The 20223-nt window shown below is 33.4% G+C and overlaps 1 protein-coding gene across 1 annotated transcript; it reads right to left on the minus strand.

The window, feature by feature from the left end:
• Positions 1-3720: 3720 nt before the first annotated feature.
• Positions 3721-4927, minus strand: LOC139490428 (neurogenic differentiation factor 6-like). Its single transcript, XM_071277223.1, has one exon. It carries the CDS (start codon positions 4843-4845, stop codon positions 3835-3837), a length of 1011 nt encoding a protein of 336 aa, XP_071133324.1. The 5' UTR covers positions 4846-4927; the 3' UTR covers positions 3721-3834.
• Positions 4928-20223: the final 15296 nt, after the last annotated feature.

Genomic DNA, 20223 nt, shown 5'->3' on the forward strand with positions numbered 1-20223 from the left:
TAAAATATACTAGTGTGATGATTTAGAATATTATAGACTTCGCTATAGAAACATAAACATAGTCATTCAATATTAACTTAAGATAACTGTGTTTTGATCTTTTTTATTTGCCCTACTGATTTTATAGACTCTTTACAACTTTTACCCACAGGGACTTGGTTAGCAGATTAAAATTTTGTAAATCAATGTTTTTAATTTATTTTTTATTTTTTCCTGTCTATCTGCATTACTTTATTAACGTATTTAACGTTGCCATCACTATTTCTTTGTTTTCTGGCAATGTGCAGTTTACTATCCATATCCAGCTTCAGTTGCATTCGTGCAAGGACGTATAACTATATATATATATATCTAATAAACGTCCTTGATTCGTGTCAGAATATTCAAATTTCCCGGCGAAAGCAACGAAACTGGCAAACATGTCGTTTTCAATATGATAGACGAAATGGGAGATAACTCTTGTCATTCGGAAACTTCTGGGGTGATGCGTTTACCACAACGATAACTCCTCATAAACAGACGAGTGCTGTCCCCTGATTTATTATTACATATCGAGCGCAAAATTATTAACCATGTTAACGAATAGAACCTTTCTTCAAACGGGGTAACATGGTCCGAGAACACAATTATTTCGTAGTGCATTTCTTTTAGAACATAAATGAAAATAAAAAAAATCCCACCTGCGCTTTCTCAAAGAAACTTTTACAGTGTGTTCACTACTTTTGGGACAAATTATATCAAAATACTAGAAAACTTCATTGGCTCTAACTCAAAATATGGACAATTTTATGTTTAGGGCGTCTTGAAATCTTTTGACAGCTTCCGAAGTGCTAATTTTCAACCTTTTTCAACTGGACCAAATCACTACTTTCCTTTAAAATTCTGGACCCAATTTTTTTTACAGTGTAATTTCATCCCCATAGTTGCAATTTGAGGCAATAAACATGGAAAAATAAATTTGGAAGGGGTATAAAAATTAATGGCAAGTAACCCACTGTCAACACTAGGGACTATATTCGTAACAACGAAAAACAAGGGACGACAATTGTGGTCTCGGACCACATAAATCATTGACTTTTTCGTAGACACATCAATAAAATGAAGAAGTTACTTAAAATATTGACACGTTCAATGAGATTTATAAGGTTTACTAACAGTACCAGGATTTAGAAAAATAGGGGGAGGCCGCCGGTTGGTTGGTCAACTTGGATTGATACTTTGAAAAAGGTCTATTAATTTATCATACATGCATGTATGAAGTTCAATCAGAAGGCCCTATTTCCCCATAAATACGCCTCTGATTATATAAGTGTTGTACTGCATAAATCCTTGATTTCACGGAAAAATATCAGAACGATGTCAGAATGTCACATTCCTTTGTGGAAATAAAACCCGATAGTTTGGGGACAATCATTTGATATTTTCAATGGGCGGAGGGATAGGAGGATAATCTGATATTGAAACACTGACTGTTCAAAGACATTTTTGTTTGATTTAATTTATATGAAGGATATATTGGTGTGGCGTAGGTATCAAGTAAGGGGACAGCACTCGTCTGTTTATAAGGAGTTATCGTTGTAGTAAACGCATCAACCCATAAGTTTCCGAATGACAAGAGTTAACTCCCATTTCGTCTATCATATTGAAAACGACATGTTTGCCAGTTACGAATGCAACTGAAGCTGCGTAAGAGTTCTGTTAATCCACAAATCAAAATATAGTGTGATAGAAGAATAATTTCGGAAGAAAATGAAGGCTGTTGTAAGGTATATAGTAATTTATGAATATTTTTAATTATTTTTTTATCTAAAGTAGGGAAGGCAATTCAAGATGGCGACTTAGATCCCTTTAGGTTTTTCCGACGTAGTCGGTATAGTTTCGGTTTGTGCCCTTTGAACTTAAGGACACTTAACTATGGCAACAGAATACGCATGCTCGAACTGAATCTTTTCTGTGATTGGACAAAATGCTGTCATGGTGGGTGATTTGGTTGTGTTTGAAAAAACGTCTCGTTGATTATATAATATCGTGTATGAAAGCAAGTGAAAAACTATAAAATATTTGGCAAATCTAAGATCTTACAAAGATTTATATTTTAATTAAAATAATTGTTTCTCCAATAGCTCTTTGCATCCGTGACAGCTGTTTATTCGGAACGTACATGACTTTTAGAACGCACCTACGCATGTGAGATTTCCGCGGGGTTTTGATGTGTAAACAGAAAGATACGAGGACCGAGAATACTGAACACAAACAGAGAAAACGTTATTTAAATGGTATCTTTGTGCTTCTGAAGGTTATCGAAATGGTAGTTTTAAACATATACTCAAATTTAAATACGTCGGACATCTTTTTTAAAGATAGTTTTTGTTTCAGTATACGGATATGGATAGTAAACTGCACATTGCCAGAAAACAAAGAAATAGTGATGGCAACGTTAAATACGTTAATAAAGTAATGCAAATAGACAGGAAATAATAAAAAATAAATTAAAAACATTGATTTACAAAATTTTAATCTGCTAACCGAGTCCCTGTGCTTTTACCATGATTGACTTTGAAAAATAATCAAAAGGAATATTCCCACCTTTTTTCTTCACTTATCAGTAATGGGCCATTACATGTGCATGGTGATCAACAATACAGGCTACAGCTATGGTCATGAACATGTTTCATTGTGTGCAAGTCAATAGAATCTAAGGTATTAAAAAAATCATTTAAGACAATTAGTTTAAACATATATTTTAATAGTGGATTGGGAAACAAGTTTTGCAACTTATATTAATCCCTTTCCACTTTGCGGGAATTGATGGAATAGGGGTATATTTATACGTTGTAAATTGGAATGGGCGAACTTTTTGGTGGTCTGACACCTAAACGGAGGATCATAATCCAGATAAATATGAGCAGAGACCCAATACAGTTCCGTTTGTGTTATATGTCTCTGGTATGAGTATTCCAGGCCAGATCTATGAATGTAAATAGTTATCAATGTAAAGTTGCTAAAGGATCGAGGCTGGTCGTGTTTTTTTAAAACGCTGATAAAATGGGGACGTAACTACAAATACATTTTCCTAATCTGCATCACACAGGTTAAAGACGTGTAAATAAAATATACGTCTTTGTACGAGGTTAGTTTATCACATTATTTTCAATGTGTGATGCTTATAACATCTCGCGTTAAACTTAGATAGGGCATTCGGTTTATGCAGTCCCTTATATTCGTACTGCTGAGCCATCAGATTGGTTTTTATTTTACTTATGAAACTGAAACATAATAAAACTTAAAAAAATATGAAAATGGAATTCTGAACCAGTAAAAAATTATTAAATAAACTAAAATAAAAAAGTGTTTTCCTTAAAAATCACGGAAACAAAAAACAGTATCTTACGCAAATCTATGGAAATAAGCAGCTTAAAAATTATTTTTTTTTTTTTTTTTTTTTTAAAGATTTCACTTTTTCTTTAACGTACAATTGCTGTTAAAATGTTTAATTGTTTTATGGTCCGATTTTGTTCTCTTATGTACCTTAGCATCATCTGTCAAGGATGTTATTGTACATCGTATTGTCATTGTTTGCTGTTAAATACTTGGTCTTATCCCATTTTCCGTTATGAGTATGGGGTGAGGATATAGCCTAGCCCAAACATCAAAGCAGGGACCGAGTAAATTATATACGCAGGATAGCTGTTCGGCCAAAAATTAAATAATATATATAAAATATTTGAAATAATTTATTATTAGGAAACACACATAAATCACATGTCATAAGAGACAAAAATCGTCTTAACACAACATAGCACTATTTGTTAGATTTACATTTTAGAGTAAATTTCACGGAAACATCTCATAGGCAAATCCGTCAGATGTGTCGGAGTATTCAGTAGGACTTCCAGGCTGAGGTCTTTGATACATACAATTCCAATTAAATGATTGTTCATAATTATAACTTGTAAATCCGAAAGACGGAAACGCCATGTTTTTCGCAACATGTGCTGTTGGTATACTTCGGTGATTTGCCAAAACTGGCGATGATGAAGAAATAGGTGAAAACGACTCTGAAAATCCGGCAGATGTATCTCCATTTACGGGAACATAAGGGGTTTCTGGATTAACTGATACATCATACATGTCATGATGATGTTGGGCCTGGAAGTAGTTTGGGAAATAGTTTTCTTGAACACTTGCCACTGGTGACGACGTCTGATACGTGAATTGTTGAACTTCACACTCAAATGAAGATTCCTGTATTATAGCACTATTTGTGGAGTTGTCATTTGAAGGCACTTGTACGTTATCCGTCACGGCAACATAGTTTTGTGGAGCTTTATCCACCATGTCCAAGGTCTGTGATAACATCCATATATAGTTGTGTGCCATTCGGAGTGTCTCTATCTTTGAGAGTTTGTTTTCACCAGGATTGACGGGTAGTATGGATCGGAGACTCTCTAAAGCATCGTTAAGTCCGTGCATACGGTTACGTTCTCTGTCATTAGCTTTTGATCTGCGGGTTTTCTTGATCTTCTCTACAAGACCTGGACTCCTATCACGTCGACGAGACTTGTTGTAACGTTTCCTCTTTGGAAGATTTTCAGCTCCCGATAAATCAGGTTTAGGTAGTCCTTTTGTTTTAGTGTCTGGAGAAATATTTTTAAAGTCTATCTTTTCTACAAGAGATGCTGCGACGAAAACGTCGTAATTTTCAAATTCATTCTCCGACAAACTGCCAGGTCGTGATATAGACATCGATGATGAAACTGAATCTGCAGTACAAGGACTTCTAAAGCTGCTTGATGCTGGAGAGATTGAATAGCTGGCATCGAACTCGAACTTCATCGTGTCCATGGTGAATTTAAATTTGACTCAGTATATAAAGTGTAGCTATATATTTTCTCTTTTAAAATAGATAAATAAAGAATGTGATTTCTCTTTAACCAAGCAGGTCTTTTAAATACATTTTGGGCTAAATTATTTCTTCGACATGTCTTCTCATACTTATGCATGAGTTGATCAATTACTCTGGAATCTTATTGAATGATCAAATCATAACTAACGATAATTTCGTGTGTTTATTCGAGCCATTGTTCTCAATTATCCAAACATATTGGAATTACTTGTGAAAACAGTCAGACACTGATTATTTCAAGTTATCGACCCATAAAAACACTGATTATTTAACAAAGTAATCAACCCATTGAAAATTATAATTAATACAAGAATTTTTCAAATTGTATTGAATGTTTTGGCATGTCAAGGGAGAATACGAAACTGAGTCATTAAAACAAGTATTCGTTATTTTAAGCTAAAGCACATTATCAGAGCTTTTTAAAGGTAAAAAACACACTGTTGAATATTTTAAAGTTGTCAGAAAATTTCATTGAATTTTTACAAATTTGAACCGTTTTTTAAAAGTTAGAGTACTATACCATAATAGTCTTATGGTTTTTTTTTTATTGTTTTAATTCTAAACGCGGAAAATTTTGTTCTTGTGTTTTATGATTTTCATCTCGATCAGCAATATGATCTATCTCATCATTAGAGACATATACATGTTGAAATACATTTATGTCTCTGTTATCCGATGATGCATCGCCAAGAATAGAGAATAAGCAAATAAGTCCGGATTCTAACGACGGAAATATTGAATTAAAATTTTAAAGAATTTACATCTAGAAATGACTTAAGAATTGTTTAAGTAAGCAAACGAAGACAATCCCCTTTCCCATTAAGACTCTAAATCTAGATTTCAAGGTGACAATCAGTACGTTTTTGGTTACGTTAAATTACGTTTCCAGTTGGTTGATGTCGATATCTGTGCTGAAATTATGAGTTGTCTCCACTTTATCAAATCTCGTCCTTAAACTTTTTGTTTGTTTACAAATTTCAGATTTCTCATATTATTTGGTAAGATGAATTGTATTTAGATTTTTACACTTAACACTCTATGGAATATGATGGGCATAATTATCACAAATACTAACAGCTAATACATGTATCTTGTCAGTCAAAATAATAATGACGTCTGGAATTTACTAAATTATTTAGGCTATTATATCTATTTTTTTTACGCCTTTATAGTATACATCGACAGGAAGGAGACGGAGTACAAGCAAAAATTTAATAAAGCCTTCCTAGACGTCATAATTAATTGGACTAGTATCATGGTATCACAGTACTGCTGCAACTTACAAAGGTTAAAAAGGATAAACATGTTAAGGTTTATGTACCCTTCTGTAACGTGACGGTACCCAAATTGCACCTATTTTGACAGTTTTTTCACCTACGTTTTTTTATGATAAAGACAAAAATTTCCATTCTGTGTTTATTTTGTAGCCGTATCCTTCTTTATTATAGAAGTACACCAATTTCATTTTTAATCCATATGGAATCATAGAAAAATTGGTCTAAACTGACCTCCAAACCATCAATGATTCTGAAATGAGGAGTACCCAAATTGCATCCAGAGGCGTAGCTACCCGGAGGCACGACAGCACGTGCATCCACGTCGTTTTCACAACAAAAAAAAAAAAAAAAAAAAAAGCAAAAGAGAGAGAGATGAGTTGGTCAATCGGAATTGGAGACTTTTGGTGTCTTTTTCGTCTATCCCGGATATTAGTTTGACAATCTAGTTACAAGTGTTGATGAAGCTTTTCATTCAGAAAAAGATCGTAGCTCCGAAGTTGCGTGCACATTGATTCGGCATGCAAAAAAAGAAATGGCAAAATAAAAATTTATAAATTGAATGTTAAAGGAAACAACTATGTTGTCACTTTTTTTTAATTGATGAAATATCATTAAATAACGACATTTGGTTTCAAAATAATTGTTTTTTTTGGAGATTATGACAAAATCGGAAGGTTACTTGTATCTTTTTACAAGATTTTTACTTTTGAATTTGTAATACTCAGTCTAAGATATGTAGTTTTGGAGCACATTTTACAGTGTACAGTTCATCAGTTTGGAATGAGATGTACCAATCGGCATTAGAATTATCAGATCCCTTCGATATCGTTGAAAATATGCCGAGGCGATGTGGTTGACAGACTACCGGAGCCAATCACCCTGCAACCACGCCAAAACAGTATTGGAAAGTCTCATTATTTTTTGCGTTCATAGACCATATGATAAGGCAACTGGAGAGTGGGGTCTCGACAAGTTATCAGAAAATCGCTTCTTTGTGCTGTATCTGCTTCATCGTGTTGTAGGAAATATCACAAAACATACAAATCTCAATATTGTCTGAAACATACGAAACTGACCTAGCATGTAATTTTGACGAATTCAATTTGGAAGGTCGCTCGATGCCGAACACGTACACTGGTTTATAACATCTCGCGAGTGCTACCATGCCATGATGGCCCTGAGATCTATCAGTCACGGTACTACGTATGTAATTGAAAACAAATGTACGATCAACAATGAACAACGAAAGTTACATAGCATTACTGCATATTCATCAAGATTTCAGTGTGAATGTTGACAAAGTAATAGAGAAGTGTGTTTCTGCCCAGACCCGAAGAGCAGATTTTGGACAATTTTGAGTAAATTCTGTATCACAAATATGTGTTGTCTATGTATTACTATATTCAGAAGAGTTATTAATAGTTTTACATTCATAAATTTTTATCTACAAATAGCCTTTCTTTTAACCGTCCTATGACCGAAAACCGAAAAAAAAAAATTTGCTGCATGATAGGGTCTCAAAAATGTGTCGCCTCGCTCCGCTCGGCGGTAGTTGCTTCCACATCGTTTCTTTCTAGCTACGCCCCTGGCATCCATGCTTAAATTCGCACTGTCAAAATTCTAATAACAGAGCTTTTTTTTAATTTCTTCAAATATTTTGAACAATTGGATATTTGTCCATGTTTACTCTTTATTTTTTTTAAATGGATACTTGTAACATATTGTATTTGATCATTTTAAAAAGATGACGTTTTGATGACGTCGCATGGTGACGTTTCAGTACATTTTGCTTTTTTAGTAAACACTTCACCTGTTGATAAATACTGTGAACGTTTTGTGCATATCTAAATAGTTTTACCTATGTTGAAAGATGTGCATAGTATCAAATCATAAAAATACAAATAGTTTACGGTCTCTAGGAAATCTTGTTAGATTATTTTTACTATTTTGGCTTAATAGGTGCAATTTGGGTACTCGGTGCAATTTGGGTACCGTTACGTTAGCCATTTTTGTACGAATTTTTCAAACCTCAATTGTATCAAAACTAAAGATACAATAAATAATAGAGATAGGCCATTTAGTACATGTTCCAAGGGAAAACTTGATGCAAAGCATTATTTTTTACTGTTTCATTGCATTTGATAGAAAAAGAGGACTTTGTGGCAAATAAATCAAGATTTTTATAGAAAATCCACAGCCTTTAATACAGAGATTTTTGTTATAAAATTTGAAACATAAACTACTCACTTGATTTTATATGATGTGCTAGTGTTTATTTTTTACAAAAAGTTCTAAGTAACCTGTAAATTCCAAAACACCTCGTGCTGAGTCACTAAAGTCGAGCGCACCCTAAAAGGTGTACTTGATTTTGGCCATATTTATACTTGCTTAACCAATAACTACATTTATAAACTTGTTTTAATGAAATCAATGCTAGCACTGCATGCAATAATCCTATATCTATCAGTCATCAAATTGCCAAATATGAGAGTACAAGGATAAAAGGCTGTGGATTTTCTATAAAAATCTTGATTTATTTGCCACAAAGTCCTCTTTTTCTATTAAATGCAATGGAACAGTAAAAAATAATGCTTTGCATCAAGTTTCCCCTTGGAATATGTACAAAATGGCCTATCTCTATTATTCATAATATCTGTAGTTTTGATACAATTGAAGTTTGAAAAGTTCGTACAAAAATGGCTACAGAAGGGTACATAAACCTTAAGATTTATATATAATTATATATCCATAACAAACGGATTTTACATACCAAAAACTACTCTGAGTCCAGAACTACCCGTGAAGTTGGGAAAGTTTTAATGCCTGGCATCAACTAGATACATTAAAGTTAAATGCATTTTGTGTTTCAGAAAGATAAAATCTCTTTAGAATTTTGATCTTGATGGGCATTTTTTCGGTAGGTCTTTTCACCACCTAACACCACTGCACACTGCTGAACACCACCGAACACATTAAAATACCATCTAACACACCTAAATATTTTGTTTTCACCTTATTTGATTTACCTTCTAAATGAGGATAACTATGTTTATTAAACATGTAAATACACAAATTAATAATAAATGATAACAAGAGAACCAACAAGAACAGTATTGCCGGGCTGAAAATGTCATCTTGAACGTACACTTTCAAGTCTTTAACATTTTTTTTAAATATAATTTTTGTGATAATTTCACATTAAATCAAATGTTTTAATTATTTGAACAATTTATTTCTATTGAATTAATTGCAAGTAAAGATCATAAGATAATTAATTATACAACACAACGAAATACTTCAGTCAGGGTTACTACTTAAACAAGTTTAGTTCAAGTTAATTTTATTTACTTGAACAAGTAAAAAAAAATATACACATATATAAGTAAATTTGTAGGATACTTATACAAGTGAATTTTATTTATTTGTATAGGTAAAAAAGGCATCCTTTCTTCTTTTCTTGAATTCTTAAGATTGCTTTGCTCTAATAGAATTTTAACTTGTGTACCCTTTGCAGATGTCTTTACTTATCATTTAAGTTTAATTTCATCATCATGGACAATGAAAATCCCATTTGTCTGTTATCTTCATAACACTGCTTATTTTCAAGCCCCAAAGGAGCAATTTTTGAAGGCCTTGTGCAAATATACAAAATCTTTGCTCAATCAGTTTCTTTGATGAATTAATGAGATGAAACATTGATCTTTAATGAAAAAATTTGAGCAAACCTGGGAAAAATCATTAAAGGCATGATTTTACATCTCAAAACTTGATGATATTTGTGGGATTGAAAGAAAAATTTACCTATACAAGTAAATTTTTGAGAAAATTAAGGGGAGATCATTCAAACATTATTTACTTACTTACTTATATGTGTATATTTTTTTTTACTTGTTCAAGTAAATAAAATTAACTTGTTTTAGTAGTACCCCTGACTGTACTTGTAACAATGTAAATCCGGATTTTTTTTTTTTTTATTATGATTCTCATCAATTATTTACATACAAAGGCATGTGAAAAACATGAGAATATGATTAAATTTTACGTAATTTAAATGATTAGATTGTTTTATGTTTATTGTGTGATATTATTGTTTTTCTTTATGGTTAATGTTATATTCTAATTCGTCACCTCAAACGTTTATAAAGTATTTATAAAATAAAAACAAACACTTGTTTCATAGGAATAGCTCGCCAGCATGTGCAACTTACTGTGAAAATTTTATTAAAAAAAGAAAATTTGAGTCCTGATGTCATCAGATACCGGATCACCGTTGCGTAGTACACAACAGTCTACAAAATAGAAAATCAAAATGAGAAATCATCTATACATATACACATATATTATAGGTATTCATGATCAACCAAACAATGCCATACTGGTAGTATAAATATCTATCTATTCTATCTATCTATGCGTAAAAACATTTCGTAAATACAAGCATACAACTCCTGGTAGGGGAGGGGGTTTTACCTAAACTAAACTGCACTTTTCTGAACGGTATACGAGCGTCAAATGACAATATATCTTAACTTACTTTAACAAGAAAACTATTCGCACCTAAAAAATCCTGTGCTACAATGTATTTACATATCAAATATCATACAATATATTTACGCAATGGTTTGGTGGTATGCGGTTGTGTTCGGTGTTGGAAAGACTGGCCCGCATTTTTTTTCCTTCAGGCAATAGGTGTGAAAATTAACTAAGTTGTGGTACAACTTTGAGATGCACCCTCAGGTAAAAACCGGTTTGTATTGTTTTGATTCTCCTTAATTGACATGGACAAGAGTTATCTTCACAACTGTAGGTGAGTTTTGCAGAAAGGAATAAAATTATTAAAATGCTCATCAAAAACCATGAAAGATTTTATCTTTCTTAAACACAAAATGCATTTAACTTTTATATATCTAGTGGATGCTAGGCCTGAAAACTTTCCAAACAGCACAGGTAAGTCTGTACACAGAGTAGTTTTTGAGGTGCAAATACCGCCATATTTGTCCATATGTTATGATGATTGAACCTAGTCCAAATAATTATAATGTTTGGCAAGGCTATTTGAATTTTTTTAGTCAAGCCCTGGTCTCAGTGACTCATTTATTACTGAGTCACTGAGACCAGGGCTGGACTTAACTTAAGGAAGCAAGTTAACTCGTACCACTTAAAGACAACTCTTACCAACGCAAAGTTGTTCCATTCAGAACTTGTACCATTACAACATTGTTTTTTTTCGGGGGGGAAAGGGGGGGTGTCGGACCTTTATCTGTACTCTGGGATCCGGGAATTCTCTTTCAAATTTTTGGATGTCAAAATATAAATTTCTTAAAATTGGGACCTCAGGATTTCCTGTTTTTAAGCCCTGATTTATGTTTTTATCCCAGGAGTACATTACCTTAGCGTCAGAGTTCTGATGTAAAAGTCCATGTAATATCAGACACGGGTAAACTACATAAATATTTGTATAAATTTAAAGGGATAAAACCTTATAGATGTGGTGTTTGTAATAAAGAATTTGATGATCAAGCTTCTGTTGAAAGACATATCAGCAGCCATACAATTAAAAGTGCCAAACGATTTTTATGCACGGAATGTGGAGCAGAGTTTGACAAGAAAATGTTGCTAGAACAACATAAACTACATGCAGACATTAAACAGTACAAATGTAAGAGTGAATGGTGTAAGAGATCTTTTCATACAAAACATGGATTATTGATACACGAGAGAACATGTCGGGGTAGAGCTTTTCACTGTAGCATTTGTGAAAACAGTTACCTTAGTAGCATCATGTTGAAAAGGCACATGGCTAACTCACATGATGAACCACTTTATAAATGTGGACTCTGCAGAAAAGTATTTACTCAGCATAAATTTCTACGGAAACATATGAAAGAACATGCCGACGGTGAACATGGTGCAGGAACTGGCAAAGTATACAATTGTGACGCATGTCAAAAAGAATACAGCGAAAAAAGTAAATTACAGGCGCTCTCTGTGGATATTGATAACAAGTATTTGAAAATTTATTTTTGTACCGATTGTATGTCAAAGGAGGCGCTCAGCCAGGTTTACGCCAATACGCCCGAGCGTACGCATGAAGTGATCCAAATAGATTAAGGTATCTGTTTACAAGCAATTGTAATGTTGACTTGTCTTTGTTGACTCGTAATTCGAGATAAAAGAGACATAATTTACTTTTAAATCAAATGGTATCAATAAAATATTCATTCATTTTCTGTCAAACTTTGAATGTCATGTATAATTGTAGTATGATGTTTAATCATTTAAAAATATGTATCTTGCCAGCAAGGGCCTTGATAGATTGGTAAAATGGAAGAATGTCTAATGTAATGTAAATATTCTTCTCGGATTACTATAATTGATTAAAGGCACTGGCTACGGTTACATGGAAATGTAACAAAGGAGTAGGTCCGGTAAGGACTCATTTTGGCCTCAAATTTCAGTTTCATCTGACGAAAGATTTTGACCACTTTTTAAAGACATAAGTGTCTATTCCACTTGATTTAATTAGTATAAGAGAAAGATTTTAACTGATTTAGTCATTAAAACGATCAGATTCAAGCTCAAATATGTAAAATCTTTCAAATATGCCAAAAAACGTCACTTTTCAGATGGTTTTTGTCAAAAAAGAAAGTGGCCGCATCTGTGTTCATCCACAACCTTTATATATGTTATGTATTATCATAAAATACAACTTACATTTCAATATTAAGGATGAACACGAATGCGGCCACTTTCGTTTTACAAGGAAACCGTCTAAAATTTAACTAAAATGATAGAATTTTGAAGATTTCAGTAATTTAGCATGACTTAATGGTGCTACAACCCGATATATGTGCATTGTATTGTCAAAAACAGCCCATATTTATGTAGCAGAAGCATTCAACTGTCCAATAAATAACTAAAAGTTTACATTTTAACAATTTTGTAAAACTGTTATATTTTGGGGCCAAAAAGGGGTCTTACCGGACCTACTCCTTTAATAATAAAAATATTATTGTTACATTGGAGACTAAATGCCGGAATGCATGGTTGGGTAAGGACCTGTTTAATTACGAATGTAACAATAATTATTGAGGCTATGGTTACATTGCGTTATTAATATTGTTACATGAAAAAAAGCAATTTACGATGGGACTAGTAATATGTACTAAATAATAAAAGTTGAGGACATTTACTACATACATTTATAACATACAATGTATTTACTGTAATTTTTTATTTACAATGACAATTTCTACAAATCTGTTTGAGATGCGCCCGAGTCAATTACACTTTACTACAGAGTTCGACTCGTAACGGGAAGAAGAAGAAGAAGGTTGTTTTTAAAGTCCGACACATTTTTGATGAACGAAATTACGTCCTCCACGGATACGTGTACATACAGAATTTCTTAGTATTTAAGTTACAGTTAGCAAACTTTGCTTTTGATTATCAATTTGCGTCAAGTTATAAAGCTGTATGAAATGTATGTCTAAGTTGATATTGTTTCAGTTTCGTTTAAAACGCATCCCAAGTTTTTTTGTTTTTTTTACCATAAACAAAATTGGTCCAAAGTATAATGACAGTAATAAGAGTAGGTGTGCAGTTAAATACTTTAAAAAAGTGAAACCATTGAACTATATTTTTCGCCTTTGACAGTCACACTCCTAATCTTGAGTAGTATCTTTACGAACATCAAAACCAATGTCCATTAATACGTAGTAAAACTATTCAAGTTGTACACTTGTTGAATAATAATATTTTATTATTTATCAGTATTAAATTACAAGTATTGTTTAGTACATATGAAAGAATGAAGCAATACAACTATAGAAGATTTAAGTTTAATCAATATAGCGTACATTGCTGTTTTTCATGCAATAATAACGTAATGTAACCGTAGCCTCAGTAATTATTGTTACATTTGTAATTAATCGGTTCCTTACCCAACTTAGCATTCCGGCAATTAGTCTCCAATGTAACAATAATATTTTTGTCGAGCCTGCAACTTTTGTTGCAGAAAGCTCGACATAGGGATAGTGATCCGGCGGCGGCGGTGTTAGCTCACTTCTTAAAAGCTATATATTTTAGAAGGTGGAAGACCTGGATGCTTCATATTTTGTATATAGATGCCTCATGTTACGAAGTTTCCGACAGTCACATGTCCATTGTCCTTGACCTCATTTTCATGGTTCAGTGACCACTTGAAAAAAAAGTTCAGATTTTTTGCAATGTTAAATTCTCTCTTACTGTAAGTAATAGGATAACTATATTTAGTATGTGCGTACCTTGCAAGGTCCTCATGCCCGTCAGACAGTTTTCACTTGACCTCAACCTCATTTCATGGATCAGTGAACAAGGTTAAGTTTTGGTGGTCAAGTCCATATCTCAGATACTATAAGCAATAGGTCTAGTATATTCAGTGTATGGAAGGACTGTAAGGTATACATGTCCAACTGGCAGGTGTCATCTGACCTTGACCTCATTTTCATGGTTCAGTGGTTATAGTTAAGTTTTTGTGTTTCGGTCTGTTTTTCTCATACTTTATGCAATAGGTCTACTATATTTGTTGTATGGAATGATTGTAAGGTGTACATGTCTAGCGGGCAGATGTCATCTGACCTTGACCTCATTTTCATGGTTCAGTGGTTATAGTTAAGTTTTTGTGTTTTGGTCTGTTTTTCATACTTTATGCAATAGGTCTACTATATTTGTTGTATGCAATGATTGTAAGGTGTACATGTCTAGCGGGCAGATGTCATCTGACCTTGACCTCATTTTCATGGTTCAGTGGTCAAAGTTAAGTTTTTGAGTTTTGGTCTTTTTATCTAATACTATATGTCATAGGTCAACTATATTTTGTGTATGGAAATATTTTATGATCTATATGTCAGTCGTGCAGGTTTTATTTGACCTTGACCTGGTTTTCAAGGTTCATTGCTCAGTGTTAAGTTTTTGTGTTTTGGTCTATTTTCTTAAACTATAAGCAATAGGTCAACTATATTTGTTGTATGGAAGCATTGTTAGTTGTACATGTCTGCCTGGCATATGGTTCAACTGACCTTGACCTCATTTTCATGGTTCATGTTAAGTCTATGTGACAGTTGTAATAAAGCTTTAGATTTAGGAGTATCAACATAATATCAATGATTAGTAAAGAAGGCGAGACATTTCTGTGTGTGCACTCTTGTTATTATTATGTAACCGTAGCCAGTGCCTTGATTAAATTCTAGTATATGCTGGAATACAATGGGTGTCCCATTTTTAGTTTAGTTTAAACATATCTATTAAAATGGATTGGGAAACAAGTTTTGCAACTTATATTAATCCGTTTCCACTTTGCGGATGCGAGTGCTGCCTTGTAGCGGCATTAGCCTACTCTTTTTCGAAATCTACAAGGGTGTCTTTTATGTGCAAGAGATATGACTTTTTCTTAACACGGGTCAGCCATTTATCGTCCCCTTCCGACGGACTATCATCGTTTCCTCAAGACCATACTCACGGTGGGTATGGTTGTCCTGCGAGAGAACGTTCTGTGCTGGTGATTTGGTCCTGTCAGGTGCTGGTGGGTCCTGATTCTGTGCTGGTGGGTTTGTTTACATTGTATCAGAACGGCAATAAAACGACTGTTTTGTTGCTTAATTTTTCTCTGATGCGTCATAAGTACCATGCAAAGTATATTACAACAATATTATATTGCAAAAGTCGTGCAAGTTCGTTAAACGGAATTGTCCTGACGCTGTGCTGGTGATAAGAAAAACGGTCCTGGTTCTGTGCTCCTATGTCCTGGTTCTGTGCCTTTATATTTTAGTTAAAAGTGGCATATATTCAAAATTATTGATGCTGTACTGTTATTGACTAATTAACTGTTGTCTGCTTTCTTGAAATTGACATTGTTGTGAATCTGTTTACTGTTATTATGAGAGAAAAAATAACCCCTTTTTTTTTTTTTAAATTTACTGTAATCTTATTTATTGACCTGTTAATGGAACCCTTCTTGCCCCCTTTTAAGATAAGAAAATATGTTTACGATTTTAGGGATTACGATCATTTTGCAAGATCACCAAAATACGTTGTAATTTATACAATACTTATATAAAGTAGATGATGTGGTATGTTTGTTGTCAATGGACAAATTTCCATAAGAAACCAAAGGAAGTATGTGTTAACAACCATACGTCATCGTACGACCTTCAACAATAACCCATAAAATAAAAATGTAAAAGGTTTTGCATAAAAATGGAGAGCAAAAATATAGAACAAAGGACTTTCTGAGCGTTTGAATCATATGTCTTTAGCAGCTTAAAACACATTTGTTTGTGAACAATTTAGTGCTGACTAAGAATGACAATAGTATTGCGGGTTTGTTTGTTTGGTTTTTTTTTTTTTTGGGGGGGGAGGATAAGTTAGAGCGAGGTTACAGTGAAAGTTTTAAGCTTGGAATAGTTTCCCGTTATATATAGATTTAAAAGTTGTATTTTAAAAGAAAAATGTATCTTATAGCTATTAAGAATCACTTGCTGTATCTGTAAGATTTTTTCAACATAGTTTTTTTGTCTGAACGGTTATCAGGTATTTTTTTTCGAAAGTTCGATAGAACACTAAAAAAAATTCACTATTTTATGAAAGGGCAGACTAGAATATGTCAATTTCAAAATTTAAAATATCTCGTAACTTCATACTACCACTTGAGTATAAAACAAGTATATAAGTTTAAAAAAGAAATTCTTAGATTAAACACCTACATTTAACTTTAAAAGGTCATAACAGTTTAAAACAATACAAATCTACACACACAAAAAACTGGCTTAATTTCAACTGGTTATCAAACCGAATCGCTATAAGATCATATATAAGCTCACCTGTGTCAATGGGTCGTTTGAGGTTCATGTATTGTCTTGGCGTCCGCAACTACAAAAAGATCTTTTTCTGAAATTACTTGACCAAATGTTACCAAATGATTTTTCAAGAGTGAATCTAGGAAAAACAATATTCATCAACAAACAAGACCACTGTCTGTTAAAATGTATTCGAGTTTTTAGTTACAGCCGATTCCATTGAGTATGTAGGCAAATGTAATATCTTTGGTTAGCTTACTTGTTAGCTAAACCGTGAAGTCATTGTTAGGTAAGGTATACTATTCTCCTTTCGAAGTAGCCTGGTCCTACAGACAGAAAGATGTGTCATTTGTCGGACTAGTCTACTCTTAAAGTAGGGTAGTTTACATAACCTAACAATGACTTTTCTGTTCAGCAAGCAAGATAACCAAAGATATTCCCTTTGTCTACACACTAATTGAAATCGGCTTTAATATTGCAAAAGTTCAAGCAATTAGGGCAAAACTTACCGAGTAAAAAAATCAAAAGGCCAATGTCTATCTACCTTGCACATTTCAGAAAATTCAGATCAGATAACGAAACTGTGTCCAGCAACATTTATAAGCAATTTAAGATTTTGACCCTCACAGTTTCCATTCACCACAAATATTCTCGTTACAACGAATCATGTTAAATACAAAAATACCAGTTGCAGCCTTTTGTTTATCTATTAATATATGTATACGGATAAAGTTATGAAAGGCAGCAGGGTCACCAGGGTGAGGAGTCCATGTCATCTGAAATAAATGCTAAGCATAGATCTAGAAAGCGACAGATAATCATGACATTAAAAAAACTCTCTTCTTTGCGACTTTTTTCGAACAAATAGACACATAAAATGAATTATATAGTATTGTGGAATTTTTAACTTGTGTTCAATTCATTGGTTACACCTTTTACTAGGATAACAATCCTGTCAAGTATGAGCTGGGTAAAATATTTCAGAAAAGAAGATGGAAATGTGAAAGTTTCCGTGCGTCAGGTGCAACAGCATACGAACAGCTAACATGCCTCGTCAGGGTGGAAGCTAAAAAGTCCACGAAAATTTAATTTAAAACCTTTATTCGTTCCAACAAAGTTATTGAGATTTTGTTGAGGATTTAACCATCTACGACAACAAGAATTTTTTTTTTAGAATTTACAGCTCTTCTATAAATATATGCAAAGCAAACCATTGATCAAATTGCTTGCTATGATTGTTTGGATGTTTGTAAACGACAGGTAAGTAGTCTGTTTACTATATACTAGAATTTGTTTGGACAATAAACATTAACTTCAATTCCTGTCAGTTTGTATTTGTCCAATCAAATCCCAGTATGTATTGAAACTCCGCCTACCTATTGTTTGAAAACATCCAAGCAAACATAGCAAATAAGTCAATCGAAGTTTTTTTTTGCATGCTTTTATAGAAGAGCTGTACTATATAATGCAAAGAAGCGTTTAAGTCTTTCGCCAAAAAATACTATCAATTTCTTTTTGTCCTATGTAAATTTCCATACCATTTCCTTCCATTCATGATCATTAAACTGAACTGTAAAACATTTCTTGGTACCTTCTTAATTCCTTAACAATAACTGTTGTGAGCACAAGATTCACTGCACACTTTTAAAGTTCTGCTTCATCAAACTTTAAAATGTGAACTTAAGTTTTGAACCTTTTTTAATCGACACGATTGGGATTTTTGTATATTAAAACATGGTTTTTCTATTAGTTGAAAATGCGGCTTTGCACTAGCTTTCAGTACCTGCGAGCATTCGTTGTTCAATAATGTGTGTCTTTGTGTTATTATTTTATGTGATAAATTGTTGTGTTGGTACACCACTGTAACAATGAAGGAGGAAATGAGGAGGGTTGGTTGGGTGGAAGTGGGGATGGGTATGCGGAGCGCTAACAAACATGTCTATGCGGTATGGGCTTTGATCATTGTTGAAGCATCAATGTAAGGGGCATTTAATATCTTAACAAAACTATTCTTATTTTAGATACTATATATTGTTATCTGATATTGGACGAAAGATGTTGCCCTTTTATGTAATTATGTAATACAAGTTACGATCATTTGAAAACACATATTAAACAGCCAAATGGATGCACATGAGCTAAAATAGGAGTCATAGATCCTATTGACAACAATTATCTGCCCAATTTTATTGATTTTGTAACATTTGTTTCAAATATGACCAACTTCTTATCCAAAATCACCAGCACCGTATCAGGACCCACCAGCACAATGACAGGACCCACCAGCACAGTATCAGGACATGAATAAATTGAGAAAATGCTAAATTTTAATAAATTGCAATGTTTTTTCACAAAATAGTTTTGTCGTGTGGATTGCGGTTTAGAAAGCGGACTCTATGAGCATTTTTGTTTTATTTTTTCAGTTCTAGATTTTCTGAAAATGAGCATTTTTGTGTTACGCTTACTGAAACAGTTTAGAGGGTCAACTTTTTAATGGTTTACATATGAATCCATAAGAAACAAAATTGAAAAATCTCAACTGTTTTCTTCCATTTTTTATGAGTGAAAACGTCAAAAATCATCATTTTCGTCTTTGTTTACATTTTTTCATTGATCACCGGCACCCGTCAGGACCGAATCACCAGCACAGAACGTTCTCTCGCAGGACAACCATACCCACCGTGATACTTACAAATGGTGTCAAGGGAGAGCCGAAAATTCAGTTCCTGAAATTCTCATCCCGGAACGGGAATCGAACCAGGAACCTTTGTGTTAGTAATCCGATGCACTAACCACTACACCACGGCTCTCTGGTGCACCTGACTATCTATCAAAATTAATAAATGCATGCGAAAATCAAAGTTAAATAATTATTAATAGAGCTTGCTTTGTATGCCCAATCTATAAAGTTTTGATATTTTTGACGATTGATTGGTTTACACATCTCCTTTTAAAGTCATATGAAACCTCAATTCGCCGACATATTTTCCGTATGTATAGTGACCTTAGGCAGCAACCATTTGATTTTCTGGGGGGGGGGGGGGGGGGGGGCTATGTCGCCAAAAAATAGAATGGTTTTGGCCGAAGATAAAGAATGAGCGAGTGCGGAGATTTAATTTTAATTAGATTGTAACAGACAGAGAGAGAATAAAATTGACGTTTATTTGATATATTTGCGTAAAAAAATGATAAAATCGTGCACAGA

Source organism: Mytilus edulis, chromosome 9 (assembly GCF_963676685.1).
Source record: "Mytilus edulis chromosome 9, xbMytEdul2.2, whole genome shotgun sequence".
NCBI lineage: Eukaryota > Metazoa > Mollusca > Bivalvia > Mytilida > Mytilidae > Mytilus > Mytilus edulis.

Excerpts from the sequence above, each read along its gene's own strand:
- LOC139490428 (XM_071277223.1), bottom strand. The coding sequence starts at position 4,845 with ATGGACACGATGAAGTTCGAGTTCGATGCCAGCTATTCAATCTCTCCA.